The 23355-nt window shown below is 39.4% G+C and overlaps 1 protein-coding gene across 8 annotated transcripts in view; it reads right to left on the bottom strand.

Annotated features, from left to right (window-relative positions):
* vangl1 (VANGL planar cell polarity protein 1) overlaps positions 1-15425 on the bottom strand; it is a 39408-nt gene extending 23983 nt beyond the window's left edge. Inside the window, exons 1-4 of one of the 8 annotated variants that reach the window (XM_048193936.1) lie at positions 15267-15424; positions 14815-14906; positions 4095-4312; positions 75-210 (exon numbers count right to left, since the gene is read on the bottom strand). In XM_048193936.1, coding sequence (XP_048049893.1) covers positions 75-210; positions 4095-4165 — 207 coding nt within the window. In that variant the 5' untranslated portion in view covers positions 4166-4312; positions 14815-14906; positions 15267-15424. Of the gene's footprint in view, positions 1-74; positions 211-4094; positions 4313-8344; positions 8369-8388; positions 8435-13697; positions 13992-14566; positions 14785-14814; positions 14907-15266 lie in introns of those variants that run through there. The other 7 variants (XM_048193935.1, XM_048193937.1, XM_048193939.1 and 4 more) reach the window with 7 other exon arrangements.
* Positions 15426-23355: the final 7930 nt, after the last annotated feature.

The raw sequence follows: 23355 nt of genomic DNA, 5'->3' as shown, positions 1-23355 counted from the left end.
AAGTTCCTCAAGGGCACAATGGTGATACTCACAATCACATTCATTCTCTCAAACATATCCAGTGTCTGACTCACCTGGGCATCTGTGGGGGCGGAGCCTTGATCCGGCTGCTGTGGCTGGGCTGACGATGCACTGATGGTGACATTTTTGTCTGAGCGGCTGCTGCTGTCACGGCTATGTGATTTGTGCCGATCCCTGCTGCTGCGTTCACTGCACGAGAGAGACACACACAGCGACGGAGGTGAGGGAAACGCTGTCGCCATGGCGATGGGAGCAGGGAAACACATTCACACTAATGACAGGATAACCACCATCATCATTCTCCCTCTTCATCCTCTCAGTGACACGTGCTGGCTTCCTCTAGCGCCATCTCGTACATGCCCTAGCTGGAGCATCTGGTGCAAACTGGGTTAGATGCAGTGAGCTGTGACGACCCTAATCCAAGCACAGCTTTCTCTCTCTCTCTCTCTCTCTCTCTCTCTGGCTCATTCCTGTCTTTTTAGTCATAGCTAATGTCTGGCAAGCCTTAGAATAAAACAAAACCGATAAAAACAAACAAATACAGCATTATTGCACACAGGCCCTCTCTCGCATATGCATTCTATCAAACAGCAGCAAACATAGACGTCTCGCTCTGAGTAAATCTTGACATCAACAAAAAACACTGCAAATATTTGCAAAGACAGCCCTCAATATCATGCTGTCTGTGTTTAACAATATACAGCAATGAGGCATGAAAATGATATTGTTACAGTAACTGATGCTCTTTTCACAGCCTAGTGCCTTCTACATACAAAGGCAGCATCCTAACGATCATAGAACCTCACAAAATACTAATTAGGAACAAAAATCACAGAGGATTTGACTCACAATTGATTTCAATAGAGTTTGACGTTGGCATATTAATAAGCTAATGCAGCTAAACTAGCAGATGCATCTGGCATTTGAATATTTTGACTGGATAAAAATAAACTATACCAGTGGTTCTCACCTTTTTTAGCTAATAATTCACTACACAAAACAAAATGTATCATTTTTTTTAATTATTTATTTTACCATCGTAAAAAAACACTATATCAGTGTTATTTTAATATCACTTATATACTATTATAGTTTTGTTAATACTTTGATTAAGATTTTATTTTTATATTTTCAATTTCAGTTAACGTTTTAGTTTTTGTTGTGTTTTGTCATTTAAAAAAAATTTATTTTAGTTTAATACATTTTAGTTGATTTAGTTTTAATTATTTTAGTAATTCAACATAAACTAAATGAAAATAAGAAATTTTGCCCTGGCATCTAGCTGAAATAAAATAAGTTTAAGTTTATACAGTCCAAAATTTATTCAGACACTAGATATAATTTTGTAATATTTTTTTTACTAGTGGGTGCTGGAAACTATAGTTAATTTATGTAAGTGAGGATAGCAAAATAAAGTAAACTGTGATATATCATACCCAAAAAATCTTCATACGGTGGACTACCAGTAAAACTGATAAAAATTTGGGACCAAAAATTATTCAGACACTTTGACCTGACCATGTTTTGCTTTAGTGTTATCTGACATAATTAAGAGTATTTTTTTCTGACACAGTTCAACTCTGAGATCTTGTCATATTTTATTACCATTTTTTTTTTTTAACTGTATTAATGAATGAAATGTTCAAGCTGTCTGAATAATTTTTGGTTTGACTGTATATTATTTTATTTCAGTTGATGTTTATTTTTATTTTAAGACAGAAAAGGTTTTTTTTTAATGATTTGATATTAGTTTACTATACTTGCACTGCACAAGAGTAGTTGCATTTTTAAGTAAGCATTGTTTTTTCCAGTCCATGACCCTGTCAGAACAGATATGCGACCCCTTTTGCGGTCGCGACCCACCAGCTGAAAACCACTCAACTATACTTTTCTAAAGCGACTCTCTGATCATGTTAGATCAACGAGTATGAATAGAGAAAATGCATTATGAAGATTAGAAAATTGCTTTTGTCTTACAACGACTTCTAACTGTTAAGTCTGGAGGCTGGTTGGCAGTTTATAAATGTTTTGATTAGCTAAAAGAACATATATTAAAACATTCATTCCAATACAACCCTTAAAATGCTCCCGTCCTTTTCGAGCTACTCATCACAAAGCCCCCCCCCCCCCCCCCCCCCCCCCCCCCCCCCCCAGTTCTACTCTAATCCTGGACAGCCTGGGAATAGTGGGAACGCTGGCTAGAGATTGTGTCGTATTATAAAACATATCTACAGCTGAGCCTGAGGGACTAAGCCAAACAGCTGCTACAACATACAACAAAGTACAAGGTTCAAGATCTGTGGACAGCCATGTATATGAAGATTTAGTTATTAAAAACGTATATTTGTTTCCTACTACTAAGAGAAAGCATCCACCTCTGGTTGTCTACCAATGTCTACAGTGGGTACATGGAGTATGATGTGGAAAAATGTAATAAGTAATAATTTTTTTATACATTTAAAAAAATAGTTTAAACTCATATTTAAATAGTTTAATAATAATATTACCATATTCTCTAATTCCTCTCCCTTTCTTATTTTATCTAATATCTAAATAACTTTAAGACTACACATATTTATTTTGCTTTTAATAGCGCTAAAGGTCTTGGCACTGAATGCCCAAAGAGATTCTTTAAAAATGCAATCAATGAATAAAACAACAAAGCCCTTTTTTCACAGCAGTGCAGATCTACACAACTTTGTGTGTATTGCAGTATTGTAAATACCCTGCAGGAAGCATGGGATTGTAATTAGAAGTTATATAAACTGGGTGTTGAGGCTGAATGGGAGAGGCAGTATGATAGCCCCTGGTGAAACATTGAGGTGTCCGTCCCCACCCAAGCATTATAAAATGTGTGTTGATGTAAAATGTGGAGCTCAGCTTCATTTGGAAATTAGACAAAAAAAAAATTTGAGCCTGCCCACTGAGACAAGAAAAAGTGGCCAAGATCAGTATATGCTACAAGTTATAGACATAGACAGAGAGAAATAGGCAGGCTGAAAGTGATGTGTGAAAAATAAAGTGAATATGATTTATTAATCATTATTTGCCCATCTTTCACGGACCATTTTTGCCTTGCAATAGATAAAACCAGACTGAGTACTGAACAGGCACGATTACAGTAAGATATGGAGCTGATAGATGATCTAATTCACCCTGATAAGGAGTATTAACAGAAGGAAAGAGAAATACAGAAGTAAAAAGTGGCAGGAAGTTAGAAAGCCAACAGAAAAAAGGATGTGCATTTGTGGCTTTCTAATTAAAGACGCATACATTCTCTGCTTTCATGCTGGAATTCCTCAGGCCTGTTTGGGCCTTTCACTGGAGTTTTTATAGGAAACCTAACAATAGTGAAGCTCAATAAATAGCTTCCTAATTACAGTGGGTGGGGTCATCACAGTCTTAAAGCATTAAAGCATATCAGAAAACAATGACGAGGAGAGCTCAAAGAATTTGTGAATTCTCTGGCTCAGCTCACAGCAACCAAAATTCCGCCCAAATCTGTGAGCAAAATGTGTCATACAAGCATGAACAATTATTTATGACAGGAAACCACTCAAGCAATTTCACAATTGTTGCACACCCAAATAACAATATTGAAGTTCAACCTAACAGGCCTTGTTTGCTTTGTTTAAATGAATCTAAAATTACACAAATCGAGTCTTCATCTCATGTGAGCGTTTTTTATTGTAATCATATTTGTGAGAGTAGTATTTATTTTTTAATTAAGAAAAATTACCAAGTAAAGAACATTTCTTTAATGAGTTATGACACTGATTACCTTTTCAAAGTAATAATTTAGAATCATCAGAGGCAAATTCTCAATAATTTAATCTGTAAGTAATTAAAGACATCCTGTCACTAATGAGCAACAGAATCATTTCTCAAACAAATTCATTTAATTTCGTTAATACACTTGAAGCTTGAAATAAATGCAGAATCTTTTCATGATGACAATATTCATTTTCTGCATGAATAAATCTGAGAGAGGGAGAGATACATGAGAAGGAGAAAGAGAGTTTGGTGTGTATGCATGTGTATGTGAATGCACATGAGCCAGTTTAGCCCTTTACCTCTGTTTGTTTGACCCTCGTGACCTGTTGGAGTGGTGAGAATAACCAGAGTGGATGGAATCCGTGTCCATGGCAATACTGTCTGTGCTGTGATTGGTTTAACACAGCGTAGGGAGGAATGCGGAGACAGTGAAAGTGCAGACGATGATCAGGATATACATGAATTTGTGCAAGAGGACAGGATTGTCTCTAGGGGCTTTCTGTTATCAATCATTCACCTAAAAAGAGAGAGAGAAAGGAAGAGATTTTTTAAAAAACTCATACCTTATACCATAAATGGGTCAATGACGTGAAGAGTCATTTTTTTGTCCAAAGGCCTTAATAATAATAAAAAGCAAAGATTTGACATCCAAAGTATGTAAGGTAGTACAACTAGATCTCTTTTATTGAATCTAAAAGTTTTTAGTTATATTTCGCTACATATAAAAGGTATTTTAAAGATTTTTAAGTGTCAAAAGGTTATTTGGTTTAACCGTCCAAAAGCCAATACAGTCATTTCATTAGTGATTAAAATCTTAAAATGTAATAAATGTACATATTTTTTTTTCTGGCATGATTTTATAACATCACATATCAACATAATGCAAAATGGTATTAAAATTAAGTAGAAGTCGTTGCTTTATTATGAGAAAGAATGTCCGGAAAAATTTATTTCATTGATGTCATTCGGAGTAAACAATATAAAGGGACCATTTTGGATCAAGTCATGCGGTCAGTATCATGTGACAGGATGTGACATCATTCAGACACCATCATTCAAGGACCACATGGTCATGAAGCAAAGTAACTAACTCTCACTTAACTATTTCAAAAATTCATGTTTTCACTTGCTCATGCATTCATTCGGTACAACCGCTAATATTTTAAAAACTTATACTAAATATAAAATGTTTGATTTTGCTAGATATTAGCCTGTTAGCACTGTTTGAAATTATCGTCATTCGGTGTAACCAAAAGTGTCACCGAATTTTTACTTTAAACCGAACAACTTTTTTGGTGAAAAAAAAAAAAAGAAAAGACAAAAGCAGTGTGAATTGATTATAAACCACATAATCTCATTGTTAACACTTAATAAAACTTCAAAATTAATTATATCTCTCTTTTTTTTTTACACTTTTAAAAACCTTATTCGTTAATGACCCAAATACATCAAACACTAATAAAATCATGTTATACTAATGCACATAATTGCATTCAGCATTTAAAAAGGTCAGGGCTAAAAGGTCATGGCTATCTCAAGTCAGTTAGTAAAAAATAACTGCAATACGGTGCAGTAGTCTGGTTCCAGAAATAAAAATCCCATTAATTTTCTTCATAGAAGGATAATTCATTAACAGTAAACCTTTTTAGACAAGCAGGGAAAGCATTGCTGTGAAGCACTGCAAATGAAATATTGCAAATTATCAAGTTAGTCTCCATACACTCTCAAACTTCTTATATATTTGTTTAAAAATGCACTAAACTATCTAAAAATGTAAAGTTTTAGATCTCCTGCAGTATCACTCAAGCAGAAAAATGTAAAATTTAACAATAAAAAAAAGTTCACATCTTTTGTTAACCACAAAAAAAATAAAAAATAAAAACCCTCAACCTAAAAGCCCACATATCGTACTTCTTTTTGCATTGCTTTTCTCCAACAGTGACAACAAACACATTCAGAACAGAAACAAGCGTTCACTGCAGCAAAGCCTAAAGCACTGTAAAGCACCTTTGCTGGCATCAACAAGCTCAAAGTGCATTCAGTTCAGTACTACTCAAATTTAGCCAGTTCAGAAGCCAAACTAAATTTATTCTGCTTGCAAAAAAAACATGTTTCCTTTCCGCTTCCTCCATCCAAGCTGGAATATATCTGCTAGTGATAAATTATTAAAGAATGGAAGGTATGATCCTTAGGATATCAACTATAGTTCATTACTATTAAAGTATTCCTTTTCATTACTATGCCCCCATTGCCCGTTCACTTGAACTGTTGTGGAAGCTATTTTTCTTAGCTGTTCTGTTCTGTTTGAGTTTAAGCTTTTTAGGCCCTCAGTTCTTCACCTTCAGGGAATTCTGCATTGCACTGACTGTTAGGTGCTCGGTTTCATGGTGTTACTTTAAATTTGATCTTTGAAATTGTGAGACTACACCACCGCAAAGCAGACATATGCATTTTCCCACACAATTCAATCACATTTAGCCTAAGCCAGCTTGGTGGCCTGGTGATGTTACTCATAAGCCCTGGACAATAACATAAACAGTTATTCTGGAGGAAAAAAACTTTGAACATCACATTTTTATTAAAGTGTCACTGAGGCTAGCAAGTCAAGAGTATCAAGGCTCTAGACTTCCAGCACAGACATTGCGCATTGATTTATCCACTCATCAATTACTCATTTGGATTTCACACACGATCTAGTGCCACCTGCCATCTGAAAGCAAGCAACCAACACAACGCACTCACAAAGCACACACACATACACAACTATAATAGGATTTACAGGTCTAAAAATTTGATCAAAGCATAGCACAGCAAATTTATTCCATCACAAGTCACTTGCATTAAACCATCATGATGGTATTAAATTCTGCAATACACTTTCTTCCTCTCACATTTCCTGATACATTCACATGATGTTTGGGGGCCTCAATTCATTTCGTGTTTGGCATGGTAATGGATATGACAATGTTGATATGTTTGGTCTTGGTGGAACAGATGTGCTATGCTGCTGCAGGTTATTGCTGCTGCTGCAAAGCAAGTACGGAACTTGTGAGCAAGTAAGACATGCTGCTGCTGTACAATATAGCATACATGAAATCTATACAGGTGGAGCTGGGGAAGGTGAAGGGTTTCTGAAAGTGCTGCTACTGCTACAACAAATGCTGACCAAGTATTTGAAAGTTGAGCAGCGAGCTCATTGGCTACTGATACATCAGCTGTGCCCTATGGAGAATGATGTGATTGCAAGGAAACTGAGGGGCTGTTTACACGACACCGTTTTCAACTAAAAATGTAAAACTTTTTATGCATTTTGACCGTTCATTTACATGACAACTGCGTTTTGGGTGCCTGAAAACGCAAACAGGTTTCAAAGGTTTTAAAAACGGTCTCCATGTAAAAAAACAACAAAAATGTGAAACTGTGAAAACGATGACGTCATACACATGCATATTACACGTTCAGTCTATAGTGTTTCATCGCCACCTAATGGCCTGCCAGCATAATACAGCGTTTTTAGTCGTTTTCACGGATTCGTGTGAACGGGGATCGTATTGACAGTGGTGTTGTCTGTACACGGATAACTCGAAGGAAAAACTTCTCCATATTAAGCATATCGTTGTCGTGTAGAGTTCAGCCTATCAACATCTAAACCCATCTAAAGTTTCATGACAGAACTTTACATTTCTGACAAACTATTCAGCAGATCGTAAAACTAAATTTAAATTAAATTACCTGTATGTTCAAACATTGACAGACAGAGTGTTTGAAACTTGTTTAAAAATCCATTATTTTTGTAATTCTGATTGGTGAAACCTAGAGACATGGAAATTTATGATATTTTGGCACCACCAAAATGCAGATATTGCTTTAAAGGTAGGGTAGGCAATGTTTATCATAAAAACTTTTTGTAATGCTGGTTGAAACTCTCTTCACAACCTGATAGCAATCAATAATGGAAGTTGTCTAAATATATATATAATGTATAAAAAAGTACATATATCTTCTGTGGGAGTCTCAGGACCAAATGCGATGATAAGATGTCTTACCTACCTGTCAACCTACATATTTCCGTACCCCCGCACACCCTGATCACGCAGACATCACACATCAACAGTGCGTTTCATGAGGCTATGCAGAGTTGAAGACAGAGTTACTAGTGCCACAAACCTCAGCCACATTTTACAATTCCTCCTGAACCAAAACAACAAGCTTTTGCTGCATTCACACCTACCCTACATTGAATACATTTAGTTCAACTAAAATTCACTGTGCTATTAACTGCAAATTTTTGTAAATAACTGTATTAGAGCTTTAAAGCCTATTAACATCTGTATATTTTATAGGTATTCAGAACATCCTCTTGAAATCAGAAGAGAATGATAGTAAACTTTGTACTGTAGAAAAAAACAACACTTGTTTAGCTTTTGGTTTCCCTTGAATGGGATGATAGTCTCAATTGCTGGTTTATCTAAGAATTTATAGGTAATTTGCGGACAAATTATGTCCTTGATCATGATGTGGTATGCGAGTTTGCCAAGATAACACTGACCACTTTCAAGTCTTCATTTCTCTTATCAATGGGAGAAATCTGACCTGGACAAGCACACACAGCATTCCTCTGGGGTTACCTCATAGTGCCCTGAAAACACACACACAACACACACACACACACACACACACACACACACACAAAGAATTCCTCTAAAGTTACTCCATGTACACTCATATGCACTAACAGAAAGTGTATCAAGTTAGGGAAGCTGGGGGCTTAGTATTTTATGTTATTATATCCTATCATAAAGGAGAAGAAAGCAATTACAGCCAAATGTTTAATAACTTCAGACAGGTTTCACTCTCCTTAACTCAGTTACGGCACTGTGTGTCGATCCATTACTATTCTGGAGACAATTCAAGGGTTGTTGCATATTTCACAGGGCAGCATAGGCCAAGTAAATCTCTTTTGTAAAAAGCAGGAATGCAAGGTTTTGAAGACTTTGATACGTGATCTGTCTAGATGAACTGTCTAGGGGCAGTTGAAATCTGAAATCTGTTTACAATATTCATTCTATTATTGGGATACACAGATTCTTAATTCAGGGTGAATAGTTTTCTAATCTTATCAGGCTTGCTCTGTTGACTTTAATCAGTTTTCAGAGTTCAGATAAACAATAAACAGGAGAACCGAACAGCAGGCATGTTTAGCTTTTTTTCCCAAACAAATCATTGGTCTCTCTTTTCTTTTTCAGTGCTTTTTTTTATTTTTATTGAGATGCAACATTATGTGTGTATAATACATTATTGTTTACCATACATCTCAGATTAGTATTTATCAGAAATTCACACATAGAAAAGAACAGTTCACCCAAAAACAAAAATTGTCATCATTTACTCATCCTCTTGTCATTCCAATGAATTTTTTCCACTGTGGAACACAAAACAAGGTATATTAAAAAATGTCAATGTACAATGAAAGCCAAAGGGGTTTGATATTGTTTTTTGCCCCACTGACTTTCATTGTATGGGCAAATACAATTAAAACATGCTTCAAAATATCTTCTGTCTGGGCCCATGTCTCAAAATCATAAAGTATTGGTCTATAGCTGAGCCTCAGCTTATGGTTTCACAAATGGGCACAGTATCTTCACCATTACATTCACGAGAATTTCATGGCTTTGAACATCTACTTAGTCATTTTACAAATGCTATAAATGTAGAATTTTCCTTCAATGACCAGTGACCTTAAATTTCAGCCTGTCTGTCACACATTGCTATCGTATGGCTTCATTTGAAATACCCATTCCCTATTTATTATTATTTTCTTGGAAATTATCCTTTTGTGTTCTGCAGAAGCAAGAAAGTCGTATGCTGCAGAAACAGTGACATATTTTAACGTGAGCTGAATGGACAGTTAATATTAGAGCATATAGTCAGAATGTAGTGCTAACTGGAGCAGGAGAGTCCCTGGAGGCCTTTACATTTAGCCATCAAAACTCAGGTTTTCACAGCCATTACACCTACAGAGCTAAGACACATCATTTGACAGAGAGGCCCACTCAGCCAACGTAGCCTTTAACATATGTTCAAAGCGCTGAGTAATGCGTATCATATACACGCATGTAGAAACACACATGCACACGCAAGACTTTCACATTTGCCTTGCCCTAGAGGCAGTCATGGATGATCAAACGCAGAACAATAACATTTCTTCACCTACTAAACAAGAATACAAGTAACAAGACAGGCAGAAAGACAGAATCAGAGAGCAGAAAGAACGAGAGTGGAAGGGGGAGGAATAGTGAGAGTGAAAAGAACAGAAGTAGGGGAAAAAATTTACTGTAGTCTTCAGATTGAGCAAGCATGACTGACACATAAAAGCTAACACATAAACTGACGTATATTATTGCAGACTAAAATAAAACAGTATGTGTGTGTACACAGATTATGTATACAGAGATAATGTACATATCAGCAAATATCGGCTAATGCTATTGCTAAGATAATCTTAAATTCACCTTGAAATCAAAATTGACAATTCTTATTTTTTTATGGAATATTGCAGTGTTTATTATAAATTATTTATTCGTGCACATCATTATTTTTTTTAAAATTCATGTTACCTCTTAATCTTTAATCAAAATAACTTCCCCTCCCTCTCACAATGACATCTCTTCTCTTCTCTGACATGTTTTTCGGCACGAGGGCGGGACAACCTGTCACTCAAATGAAATCAGAACCAACAATCCAATCACTATAGTTTTTCTTGTCTGAGAAGCACTTTCACTTGTACATATGTCACAATGAGAAAGAAAAGTCTATCACATTTCATGGTGACTTTAAATTTAGTAGTGTCCATTTAAAAATGCTTGAAGCTATGCTGCTCATATGAGTGGCACAGGTTCGATTCTGGCCTGCAATAAACTCAGACCATTTCTCCCTTTTCCTAATAATTTCATGCCACTAATTTTAATATCTGTGAGTTCAAATGCAAATACCTCAAAATAAACCCATAAACATTACACAATGATTAACTTTCCCCCCTCATCATGTCTTCAACACACTCTGGGTCTTCTCTAAGACTACTGGAGGTTTTCTTAAGTAGTTAACATCACAGAAAATGTAAATATCATGTTTGGGTGTATATTATGGTAAAATGGACAGAGAAAGAGAGCGAGCAAGACTACGAAATAGAAAAATTGCATTATAGAGCCTTGCTCACTTTAATCTGGGTGTTGAGGCCAGATGGAAATTAAATAATAAGTCTGTCTAAGGCCCGGAACACACCAAGCTGACGCCGACGAACTAGTGGCAACGAAAGCAGACTGCGGGGTTGGCTCACGTCGGCAGTGTCTGGGTCCAAAGTTGCCCTGACACACCAAACCGATGCTTGACACCCAAGTAGCACGTCCGTTCTGCGTCTGCGTAAGATGAAATGCCTTTCCGTACCAGCAGGTGACAGTAGCTGAACAGCCAATCAGAATGATAAGATGGCCCGACTGACCGACGAGTTCCGACGCCGATTCAACATGTTGAATCGCCCGGGGAAAAAACCCAACAAAGACCAACTTCAGCCGACTGTGTGGAACACACTGAGAAAATGGACAAAAACTGCCTGACGGCCAACCGTCGGCTTGGTGTGATCCGAGCTTAAGGAGTAGATGTGGGGAACCACCACACACACACACACGTTTGTTTTTGTGAATTGTGGGGACATTGCATAGGCGTAATGGTTTTTATACTGTGCAAACCGTATTTTCTATCCCCACACTACCCCTATACCTAAACCTACCCATCGCAGAAAACTCTGCACATTTTTACTTTCTCCAAAAAAACTCATTTTGTATGATTTATAAGCCTTTTGAAAAATGGAGACATGGGGTAATGGAGTCACCCTCTCCTAGTAATACCTATGTCATACCTATGTCATTATACAAATTTGTGTCCTGATATGTCAAAAAACACACGCACGCACACACACAAACAGGAATAGTAGTCAAAAGCTGCTGTTTATACAAGACAACTTCATAGTGTAGTCCTCATTTACTAGATGGGCTTTCATTCATATGTTCGTAAAGCATTTCATTCATGCACTTGTGAAACATGCTAACCTCATGCTTGCAGCCTCAGCTACCACACTTTTGTAGTATTTGAATTATATGAATGGTGGTTATAATGTTAATCTTGTCTTATAAACCAGCGTTATTCTGTATACAAATACTGCGCTTATCACTTCTAGATATAAGCACATACAAACAACTACTCTGATTGTCCAAAGTGATAGACAGTGTGATCCTGTTCATACACTCTTGAAAAAATAATTAGCATTGAAGGTTTCATGTTGAACCTTAACCATCAGTGGAACCTTTCCACTGCACAAAAGGTTCTTTAGTGTAAAAAGGTTCTTTAGATCATTAAAATGTTCTATACACTAAGAAGAAAACAGTTCTTTTAAGAACTGATTATTGAAAGGTTCTTTGGGGAACCCAAAATGGTTCTTCTATAGCACCACTGCAAAAACAAAACAAAACAAAAACTTTTTGGAACTTTTATTTTTAAGAGTGTATAACTGCTGTCCATGCTTGAAAGGCCCATCGTGTTTTCTGTCACTCTTCATCTCACTGTTAGCATAGCGATTGCAGCTAAGGCCAACACATGAGCTCTGTTGACACATTTTACAGCAAGGCTTTCCTTGTTAACGCTCCCTTCCCTGTGTGCTGTTTGAAGAAGCCTTTGCTAGAAGTGTTGCCAGGTCAACATATGTTGTGGTGGACAGTACAGACAAGATACTATGAAATTAAAATTTTATGTGTGTGAGTTAGTGAGTTTCTAAATGTCTTATCAAGTCCAGTGTTTTCAGGCTCCATGCCTTTCCATGTTCTCCCTTGGAATACTTTTTAAACAATGATATTTGGTTAAAAGCCTAAGCAAAAAAACACTGAAGTATTAAACATAAGAAAAGACATGTATGCATGTGCAAAATGTGTGTGCTGTGTAGCAATAGAAAGATGGTTTATAAATACATTACAAGTACTATGTGCGAGACCTGTTTCTTTGCGGTGTTCTTGAGATAAAGTTTAGTGTTATTTTAGTGCATTGAGCGTAAAACTTTCAGATAGGCCAATGCATAATTCATGCGCTGTCAGATATAAAATGCAAGAGTTGCACTGACAGATTAAAAGCCAACGTTTGCAAGTGTGTGTTGTTTTCTGATGTGTAAAAGACATAAAAATGTCTGCTTTACAAGAAAGACTGCCTCATTGTTTATTTCTAGTGCTTCAAGAGAAGAATGCACACTTCTACTGTTTATCAGACAAAACAATATGTTCGGTTAAAATACTTGTATACTAATTTGTTACTAACACAACACTAAGTTTAAGTACTTTTTTTAGGTTTCACGATTCAGTCTCCCCTGAAAATCATGCCATCTTTCAGATGATTCTGAGAGTCCAACATTATTATCTGTCCTACATTATCTAGCAGTAGTTTCCTTAAGAGACCAAGAAGCAAAAGAAAGTACAGAGATGGGAATTTATGTCAGATGTTAATAGTGCGATTCTATACTCAATGCAATAGATACAATGTAACTTGTTGTGCAAGTCAAGATAAGGAGCATGTTACAGACCACATTTTACAATAATAACCTGCAGTAAGTAAGGAAACATTTATCTGAAGAAAGTGAAGAGATGGTAAACTCAGTCAGCAATCATAATAAGCACATGCATAAGTGTTTGTAGCCTATATTTATTAAAAAAAATGGATATGGATTAATCCTGCAGACCATGTACCCTTTAAAAGATAATCAACCCCACCCCCTTTTTTGTCATGATTATATGATATATACACTATAAACAAAAGAAAGGAAATTAGTCAATCAGGATTAAAGTTAAACATAAGCATCAATTTACCCTCTGACGACACCAAATCCAACGCAATGTAAAAAGGCACAATGATATGTCATTCCTCCTGCAAGCCGTTCGTTGTTTCCATGCGCACCATGCATTCAAAACAAAAATGATCCGCTTTGACATTGAACATATATTCGTTTCTTTTTGCAGTAATGCGAATGCAACCCTCTCAGCCAAAGAGCATTCTTTGATGAAGGAAAGAAACGGGAACCGCAAGAGGTCATAAATCGCATGTAGCTCATGGGCGTAAATGATAGCGTTGGAAAGACCGGTTCATTTGAAAGAATCGGTTCGTTCGAATGGTTCGTCTCAATGGACAGGTTGAAAACTGATTCACCAATTCGTGTTTCATAGCTCGTACTAGTGTTTCAGACGCAGTAGCATTTTAATGTTAAATTATGCAAAAAAGGTATAATACATTAATAAGAAAATGCAATAATAATAATAACAATAGTAAGAATAAAACAATGAAATAACGTTTAGCCTATACAAAACACATTATTTAAAATTTAAGGCCTAGTTTCACAGACAGAGTTTAGATTAAGCCAGGATTAAGCCTTAGTTCAATTAGGACATTTGAATAGCTTTTTTAAACGTGCCTTAGAAAAAAAAAACATTATTGGTGTACATCTTGAGACAAAACAATGGAATATTTTAATATATGTCAGTGCATGTTGCTTTCAGTTAAACCAGTTCAAACATTTATTTTAGTCTGGAACTAGGTTTAAGCCTTCTCTGAGAAACCAGAGGTAAATTTATAAAATGAACAAAATTTGGCTCATACTCAATATGATTTTTCTTTTACAATTCCGTGGTCATTTCATGCTTAAAATATTATTATTATTATTATTAGCATTATATTACCTTACCCAGTTGTAAAACTTAGTTTTCCTTTTATGAAATGTTGTCAATCCATTCCTTTGCTCTGCTGCTTGGCTCCACAGAAAGGCTAAAATGACTCGACTCAAAAGAACGATTCTATTGCGAATCGGACATCTCTAGTCATGGATACACCACCCAAGTCAACGGAATGCCAACCATGTGCTTTAAAAAGGGCAACCACTGCCTCTAATACATCCAATAAACACATCAACAAATAAATAAACAAGCACTCTACGTGGTGCGAGCGTGATCCACCCAGCAGCATTTTTGGAGGCGACTCAGTGCCACGAGACTCGGGAATAATGATCATATTAAGAAGTCAGTCCACTGCAAAATAAGAAAATGTGTTTTATTTATTGGAGGAAATGTTACAGAAAATGCATCTAAAGTGCTATTAGCATCTAGAGTGTAATGTTAATAGTATGAATTTTCATAGTGAATATAACGGGTTAATTCGTCTCGTCAGGAAGCATCAATAATGATTTTCATTGTAACCTTGTATATGCCTATAATCAATACTCTGTATGAGCAATGATTTAAATCTGTCATTCTAGAGAGCGCAGCTGGGCGTGAGAACTTGAGCATGAATCCCAGTGTCTTCTAACGCCAAAAGGTGATCACTTGTATTTAGATCAATGCAGTGAGCACAAAAGAATAGACAATAGGTAAGCTATAGTAGAAACTTACCTAGTGGCCACGCCAACATCCCCGATAAAATGATCCGACGATCAATACACTGTACCCAGATTTACCCACTGTCATGCATTGCGACCAATCTGACGGCAGTAATGATAGTATCCTTTACAGGCGGAGCACATACGATGCACTTTGGCAGAGGAGGTGGAGGGACTGAGACTCATTACAGCGGGCAGCGCTAGGGGGAGTTATCGCTTCTAATTAGACGTACATTGGTTTATATATATATATATATATATATATATATACATATATATATATATATATATACATATACATATATATATATATATATATATATATATATATATATATATATATATATATATATATATATATATATATGTTAACATTACTTAAAGGCACAATATGGAAATTTTTTGGATTAAAATATCCAAAAACCACTAGAACAATGTTATATATTTTGTTGACTTGTTTACTTACATTATACCAAATGCTTCCAAGAATGTTTAAATCCAGAGAAATAAGCAATTTTAACCAGGACTCGGGACGTGTCCGTGCGTCGCTTGTCAATGACATCATGACCCTCGGTTTCCGGTTTTATTTTGGAGAAACCATGGAAACAGCAAAAACTCTTTAATATATTATGTGTTTTATTAGACAGGTGAGCAACTGTTTGGATGGATACATTCATCGACAGAAAACTAATCATGTTATATTGCTAAAAGTAAGTCTTATTGTTTAAATTTCGTTTTCTTGATTTACAGCTTTGTTTTACCATGCCTAATACTGATCTAGCTTACTGCAGTGTGCAACAAGTGTCTCATAGTAGCTGCCGAGCGAATGCAGAGTAGCATTATAACAAATTTCAACACACAAATATATCTAATGTGATAAAACAGCGCTGCTTTATCCCACATGCAAATGACAGGAAGAAGCAGAAGCGGTGACTGTGGCATAATAAAAGTTCTACTGTTCTCGAGACCTGTGTCGCGCTCGACTCTCATTATCAATCGCTCCAGCGGCCCTGTTTCTGCTCTCACAGCACTCGGCCCTGCTCTGCTTTATACTACAGTAATGTTAATGATCTCATCCATGAACATGATTTCTGCCCGAGTCCCATCCCGATTCTTTTCTACCGGCTGTAGATGTGAAGACAACACATCCCATGATTCTGTGAAATCAAGGCGTCATCAAGCTATGCCTTTGTTTTGAATGAGCGACCTCTAGCGGCAAAAAAATTACATATTGTTGCTTTAATGATTGTATTATGCCTTTATTTGTCTGTGTTTGCTGTCATATATTAGTGTGGGATTGTTCAGTGACTTGTCCTGCGCAAGTGTATGGAGTATGACGTCTGATCCCCGGGTGTCATGACACGTCAGCGCCGGGGGCGGGGTTTGGGGCGTGTGTGTGATAGCTTGTTATTCCGGCTGTTGTCGCCATTAAAAGCGAGTGTTAACCAGCCTCTCGAGTCGGCGATTCATTGTGTCTCATCTACACACTGGCGTGGTGGCAGCGTTACCGAATCCACTCCTTAAATGTATTCTTTGTGCTCACGTGAGATCAGTTCACGCTACGAGTGCATATAAACTAGCAGCGGATTATCTTTGCCGACGAGACGCGAGCCGTAACCATGGCGAACACACACAGAGCGCCGAAGCAGTGGTGCCTCACTAAAGTCGAGACAGCGAACTCCTTTGAGAACTGGCGTCAGAACCTCGTTTATACGTTATCACTGGACACTGAGTTTGCCCCGTTTTTAATGGACGGCATAAACTGGGAAAAGAAGACGAGGGCTTCGCCATATAGGGGTTTCACAGATGATAACGAGGAAATTCCTGCAGCTCAACGACGCACGCGCCAACAAAAGGTTAGCATGCTTGAGCTTATGCTGGGGCAGATCGCTAATTACTGTCCAGTCATATCCCGCAATACTATTGTTAAGAATTCCACTTGCATTGACCATATATGGCAAGTAATCAGACTACACTTTGGATTTCAGTCCACTGGCGCTCATTTCATTGACTTTGCTGCTATTAAACTAGAGCCCAATGAGGGTCCGGAGGATTTATACCAGAGACTAATGGCTTTTGTTGAGGACAATTTACTCCGCAAAGACTCTGGCATTACTTATGGAGGTGTACCCGTTGTGGAGGATGAAGAACTCTCCCCCACAATAGAAAATATCATTGTTCTCACATGGCTTCGACTTATACACAGCGAGCTGCCAAAACTCGTAAAGCAGAGGTACGGTACTGAATTACGGTCACGCACACTGGCGTCTATAAAACCAGAGATATCCCAAGCCCTCAGCTCATTACTGGATGAACTTCAGTTGTCAGAGGATGCCAGAACAATGCGCACTGCGGTGTCCAGCCTTCCAAGGCAGAGACTGACGTCTCTGGGTCGATCCAGGAAGTCGTGTCCACTGTGTAAAGAGGCTCACAGACCAGATAATCATTTTCTCAGTAAATGCCCCTTTCTGCCTCCTCACGACAGGGCATTCATTGCTAAAGCACGGCAAGTGGCAGGTTCGTCGGGTCACACAGAGGGTGAATCTGATGATGGCAACGATGACTCTGTGTGTTGTCCGATGGCAGTGCAGCGCGTTCGTATCATGCAGTCTCCATGCCTCGATGCTTTCCATAGTTATGCCCCAGTCAGACTGACCATCGACAGTGGTGCTACGGGAAACATGATAAGAGCAGCTTGTGCTAACAGACTGGGTCTTAAGGTCACCAGCAGTACTCAGTCAGCTCACCAGGCAGATGGCTCTTCACCCTTAAAGGTAGTTGGAGAAACACACACCCACTTTCACAGAGATGGACATGAGCTTTACTTTGAAGGGCTTGTCGTAGAAAATTTAGACTCTGATATTCTCGCTGGCATACCGTTTATGGAATGTAATGACATCTCCATCCGCCCTGCTAGACACCAGGTCTGTGTAGGGTCCAACACATACGAGTATGGTGCCAGACGGACTGAGGGGGATACTCACGCTGTCAGGCGAGCTCATGTCCTCCGTGCTACGTCATCTCATACTGTTTGGCCTGGCAACTTTGTTGAGCTTGAGCTTCCAGGCGAGCTGGTGAACGTTAGCGAGGAGCTCGCTGTTGAGCCACATAATGCCTCTACACAGTGGCTTGCACCTGCCCTGTATAAAGGAATATCTGGTAGAATCAGAATTCCCAATTTGACTAACACACCGCAGGGTATTAAGAGAAACGATCATGTGTGCCGCATTCGCATGACTTATGTCCCAGAGCCACTACCCAAACAGGCCCCGTCTGCGGCCCCACAGACATTTGCACCCAACTCCAGTCTGACACTGTTTTCTGACCTCATCTCATTAGACCCAGACAGCATAAAGACAAATTTCGGGAAGTCCACAGGGAATTTGATGAGGTTTTCAACCCACAGTTTAGGGGCTATAATGGCGCTGCTGGCCCCTTCCAGGCTAGAGTAAACATGGGTCCCGTCCAACCGCCTCAACGGAAGGGTAGAGTTCCGCAGTACTCAAGAGGCCAGTTGCAAGAACTACAGGCTCAATTCGACGTGTTAGAACAGATGGGCGTCTTTCAGAAACCTGAGGACGTTGGCGTTGCGGTTGAGTATGTCAATCCATCATTTCTTATCAAAAAGCCGAATGGGGGATTTCGTCTTGTGACAGCATTCACTGATGTAGGACGGTACAGTAAACCTCAGCCATCGCTCATGCCAAACGTCAATGCCACTTTACGTCAGATAGCTCAGTGGAGATATATTGTCGCAACCGACCTCTCAAAAGCGTTCTATCAGATACCCCTTTCAAAGGACTCCATGAAGTATTGTGGAGTAGTTACGCCATTCAAGGGAATCCGGGTGTATGCCAGATGTGCTATGGGTATGCCTGGATCAGATACTGCCTTGGAAGAATTGACCTGTCGGGTTCTTGGTGACTTAATTCAACAGGGACAGGTGGCCAAAATTTCAGACGATCTGTACTGTGGTGCTGACAACTTTGAAGAGCTGCTTGCGGTTTGGAGAAGAGTCTTAGCGGCCCTCTAGGCATGCAACCTATGTTTATCCCCTGTAAAGACAGTTGTTGCTCCTGCACAGACCAACATCCTGGGATGGGTGTGGAACCAAGGCACCATCAGCGCTAGTCCACATCGCATTGCCACACTAGCCTCATGCACCCCCCTACTTGCGTTAGTGGGCTGAGATCTTTTATTGGTGCTTATAAAGTCTTAGCACGTGTACTTAAGGGCTGTGCATCCATCCTTGCCCCCCTTGATGACATGGTAGCTGGGTGTGAGTCGAAAACTGCAGTTGTGTGGTCAGATGAGCTTCTCCAATGTTTTCACAGGGCTCAGCAGACGTTATCCAATAACTGTGCGGTGACAATACCGCGACCCGACGACCAGCTTTGGATCGTCACTGACGGTGCTCTCAGGGACCCAGGCCTTGGGGCGACAATGTATGTTACACGTGAGGGGACATTACTGGTGGCTGGTTACTTTAGTGCTAAACTTCGCAAAAACCAGATCAATTGGCTACCGTGTGAAATCGAAGCTCTAGCTATAGCTGCTGCATTAAAACACTTTGGTCCATTTATCATCCAGTCTACACAGAAAGCGTGTGTCCTCACTGACAGCAAACCGTGTGTGCAAGCTTTCGAGAAGTTATGTAGGGGCGAGTTCTCTGCAAGTCCACGAGTCACCACTTTCTTGTCAACTGCAAGCCGCTTCCAGGTTTCTGTCCGCCATGTTGCTGGAGCCGCTATTCTCCCTTCAGATTATGCTAGTCGCAATGCTGTAGAATGCAACAGCCCCACGTGTCAGGTGTGTGGCTTTGTCCAGGATTGCATGGCCTCGGTTGTGCGCCGTTCTGATGTTGTTAACATTATGCAGGGTGTGCAGAAGATACCCTTCTCAAACAGAGCATCATGGTTGTCCACACAGGCAGCATGTCCAGACCTCCGTAGGGTGTGTGCACATCTTCGCCAAGGTACACACCCCTCCAAAAGAGTAACCAATGCCAAAGATGTGAAACGTTATTTGAACACTACCACTTTGGCCAAAGATGGGCTCTTAATCGTACGCCGTCATACACCGCTGGTGAGCTCCTCCGAATGCATTGTCGTTCCAAGGAATGTGTTGCATGGCTTGCTTATGTCATTGCACATCAGATTGAATCACCCTTCTGCACATCAGTTGAGACTCGTGGTCGGCCATTACTTCTATGCATTGGATTTGGAGGCAGCTATCCAACATACCAGTAGGGGTTGCCATCAATGCGCCGCACTGGCGAAATCCCCCTCATTTGCGGTGGAACAATCCAGTTGTGACCCACCTGAGGCTGTGGGGTCCTCCTTTGCAGCTGATGTGTTAAAACGTGCACGTCAGCTCATCCTAGTTGTTCGTGAATGTGTGACATCCTTCACTGCCGCCCTTCTAATCGCAGATGAGCGCAAAGAGACGTTGCGGGATGGTATCATAAGCCTGTGCATCGGTCTCCGTCCACTCGATGGTCCGTTGGCTGTGGTCAGGACTGACCCAGCGCCTGGATTCGCAGCATTAACAAATGATGAGGTGCTCGCTCAGCACAGGTTGGTCATCGAGGTGGGCGAAGCCAAAAATGTCAACAAAAACCCTGTTGATGAAAAGGCCATTCAGGAGCTGCAGGGTGAGGTTTTGCGCTTGGAACCACACTGTCAGGTTGTCACTCCCCTTCTTTTGTCTGTAGCCGTTGCTCAGTTAAACAGCCGTATCAGATCACGTGGCATGTCAGCTCGGGAGATGCTGTTACAACGTGACCAGTTCTCTCTCAAACAGTTACCAGTCCATGATCAGGAGTTAATTACTCAACAGCATGCACAACGTCTAGTGAATCATCCCCACAGCAGTCAGGCCAAATCACCATCGAATCAGTTCGCAGCATGCCCAGATGTTGTCCCAGGTGATCTAGTGTACTTGTATAGTGATCGGAACAAGTCCCAGGCACGAAGTCGATATCTTGTGCTAAATACTGACGGGGCATGGTGCAACATTCGAAAGTTCACTGGCTCTCAACTTCGACACGGATCATATAGGGTCAGACTGAGTGACTGTTACAAAGTTGAGTCTATCCCTGAGCAAATGGTGCCTATTGAAGATGATGCAGACTCAGAGAGTGAAAGTCTGGATGCGAGCTCTCCTCCACCGGTTCCTGACATTCCTCTGGCAATAGCCGAACCAGCATCATCACCCGTCGGGCCTGTTAGCAGCACAAGTAACCTATGCGAGAGCAGGAGTGCATCCCCGTCGAAGTTACAGGTCCCGACGCCGACCCCTCGGCGGTCTGGTCGTCTCCGTCAGCTCCCAGTCAAGCTGATGGACTACGAGCTGCAATAGGCCTGCAGCCTTACCTTGTATCCTTTGTTGGGTGTGGGGGGGGGGAGTTTTGGTGTTATATATCTTTGTGTTTGTGGTGTTCTTTTATAGCCTACTAGGCTGTACTGAATAGTTGATTGTGACATGTTGTTTCTTGTTGCCACACATTGCTATTCTGGTTACCCCGCTGTGTTTCACAGGTCAGCAGTCACTGTAGGAGAGGGAGTGTGCTTTATGGAAAATGGGTGGCGCCAGTGTATGGAGTATGACGTCTGATCCCCGGGTGTCATGACACGTCAGCGCCGGGGGCGGGGTTTGGGGCGTGTGTGTGATAGCTTGTTATTCCGGCTGTTGTCGCCATTAAAAGCGAGTGTTAACCAGCCTCTCGAGTCGGCGATTCATTGTGTCTCATCTACACACTGGCGCTGCAGTGTACATTGTTCCACCAGTAGTTGGCGACAAGTGAATATCTTTAAGAATGAGTCATTGAACCATTGAGTCAAGCGATTTGTTCAAACTCACTTCTTAATTCGAGAAGTGAACTTTGTTATGAGTGAGTCAGTGAATCATTCACTGAACCCATTAGCTCAAAACACTGTTCAGGAACGAAACTGTGTTGCTCAGCGATACAATGGTTGGTTCTGATTCTGCATTGACTTTTTTTGTCCACGCCTGCAGGGAAAAAACTGACAAAGTAAATGGCAATTGTGTCTAAAATGTAAGTTACTCAATATTAACTGCTTGTTTATTGAACTGTTGTAGCCTATAAAAGCAGTGGCACACTCGGCAATCGTTCCCTCGGTTTGATTGCCTTGATCCTAAGGTGTTATACTGTACGTACAGCGACAGCACTCGATTGGTTATGTATGTTAAACAGGTCACACATGACATATTAATCTTATATCTTGTTACAAACCTCTGTCTGTCTCTCTTTCTCTGTTTCCTTTACATCTCTCTGTCTGCAGTCTTTACTGACTTTACTGCATCCAGCTATCATACCCCATAAAACCGATGAAGCGAGAGAGATGCAGAGAGAGCTTTCTACCATTAAATATAGCTCCATCCCCCACATATTCCATCCACTTTCCCTGCCACTTAAAGCTTTTTTCCATGGTTCATTCACAATGGCCACAAAAATAAGGTCGTTTGGACTGATGATTATTGTTGAACAAATGACCAATATTTCAAAGAATATTCTGGAGATTATAAAATATAGCCTACATTCAATATACTTAAGAATATGCCTACAAATACACGTTAACCTACTTTGGTACTGTACATTGTCATATAGGCCTATTATGTAAAGACATTTGTTATCTGTGTAGCCCATTGAGAAGAAAGTTATTCTGTAATAGTCATTTTGATGAAGGTATCTGCTAAATAACTACTATAAGCAAGGACTGACAAGTTGACTTTTGATACTGAGAGATTATTTAGAGTGATATATAGACAAATAATTCTCTCTTTCTGGCAGTATCCACATGTATCTTTGCTTTTGACTCATATAGCTGAATGTGAAAATTAGAGTCTTAGAAAATGAATTTATTAAATAATTTCATAAAATTTCCATTACAAAAAATAGGCCTATCATCAGCATAACAATTTTAGTAACAAGTAGAAAATTCACAATGTCACAGAGTTGCTTATTTAATAAATGACCTAGAAATAGTTTAAAATCTCAGATATGTATTTGTATCTCAAGATGTTGATTTTATTAAATCATAACTTTGTATTTTACACTAAAGAGACAGTGGACTCTTGAC

Source organism: Megalobrama amblycephala, linkage group LG6, assembly GCF_018812025.1.
Source record: "Megalobrama amblycephala isolate DHTTF-2021 linkage group LG6, ASM1881202v1, whole genome shotgun sequence".
Taxonomy (NCBI): domain Eukaryota; kingdom Metazoa; phylum Chordata; class Actinopteri; order Cypriniformes; family Xenocyprididae; genus Megalobrama; species Megalobrama amblycephala.
This window is presented reverse-complemented; position numbering and strand designations above follow the sequence as displayed.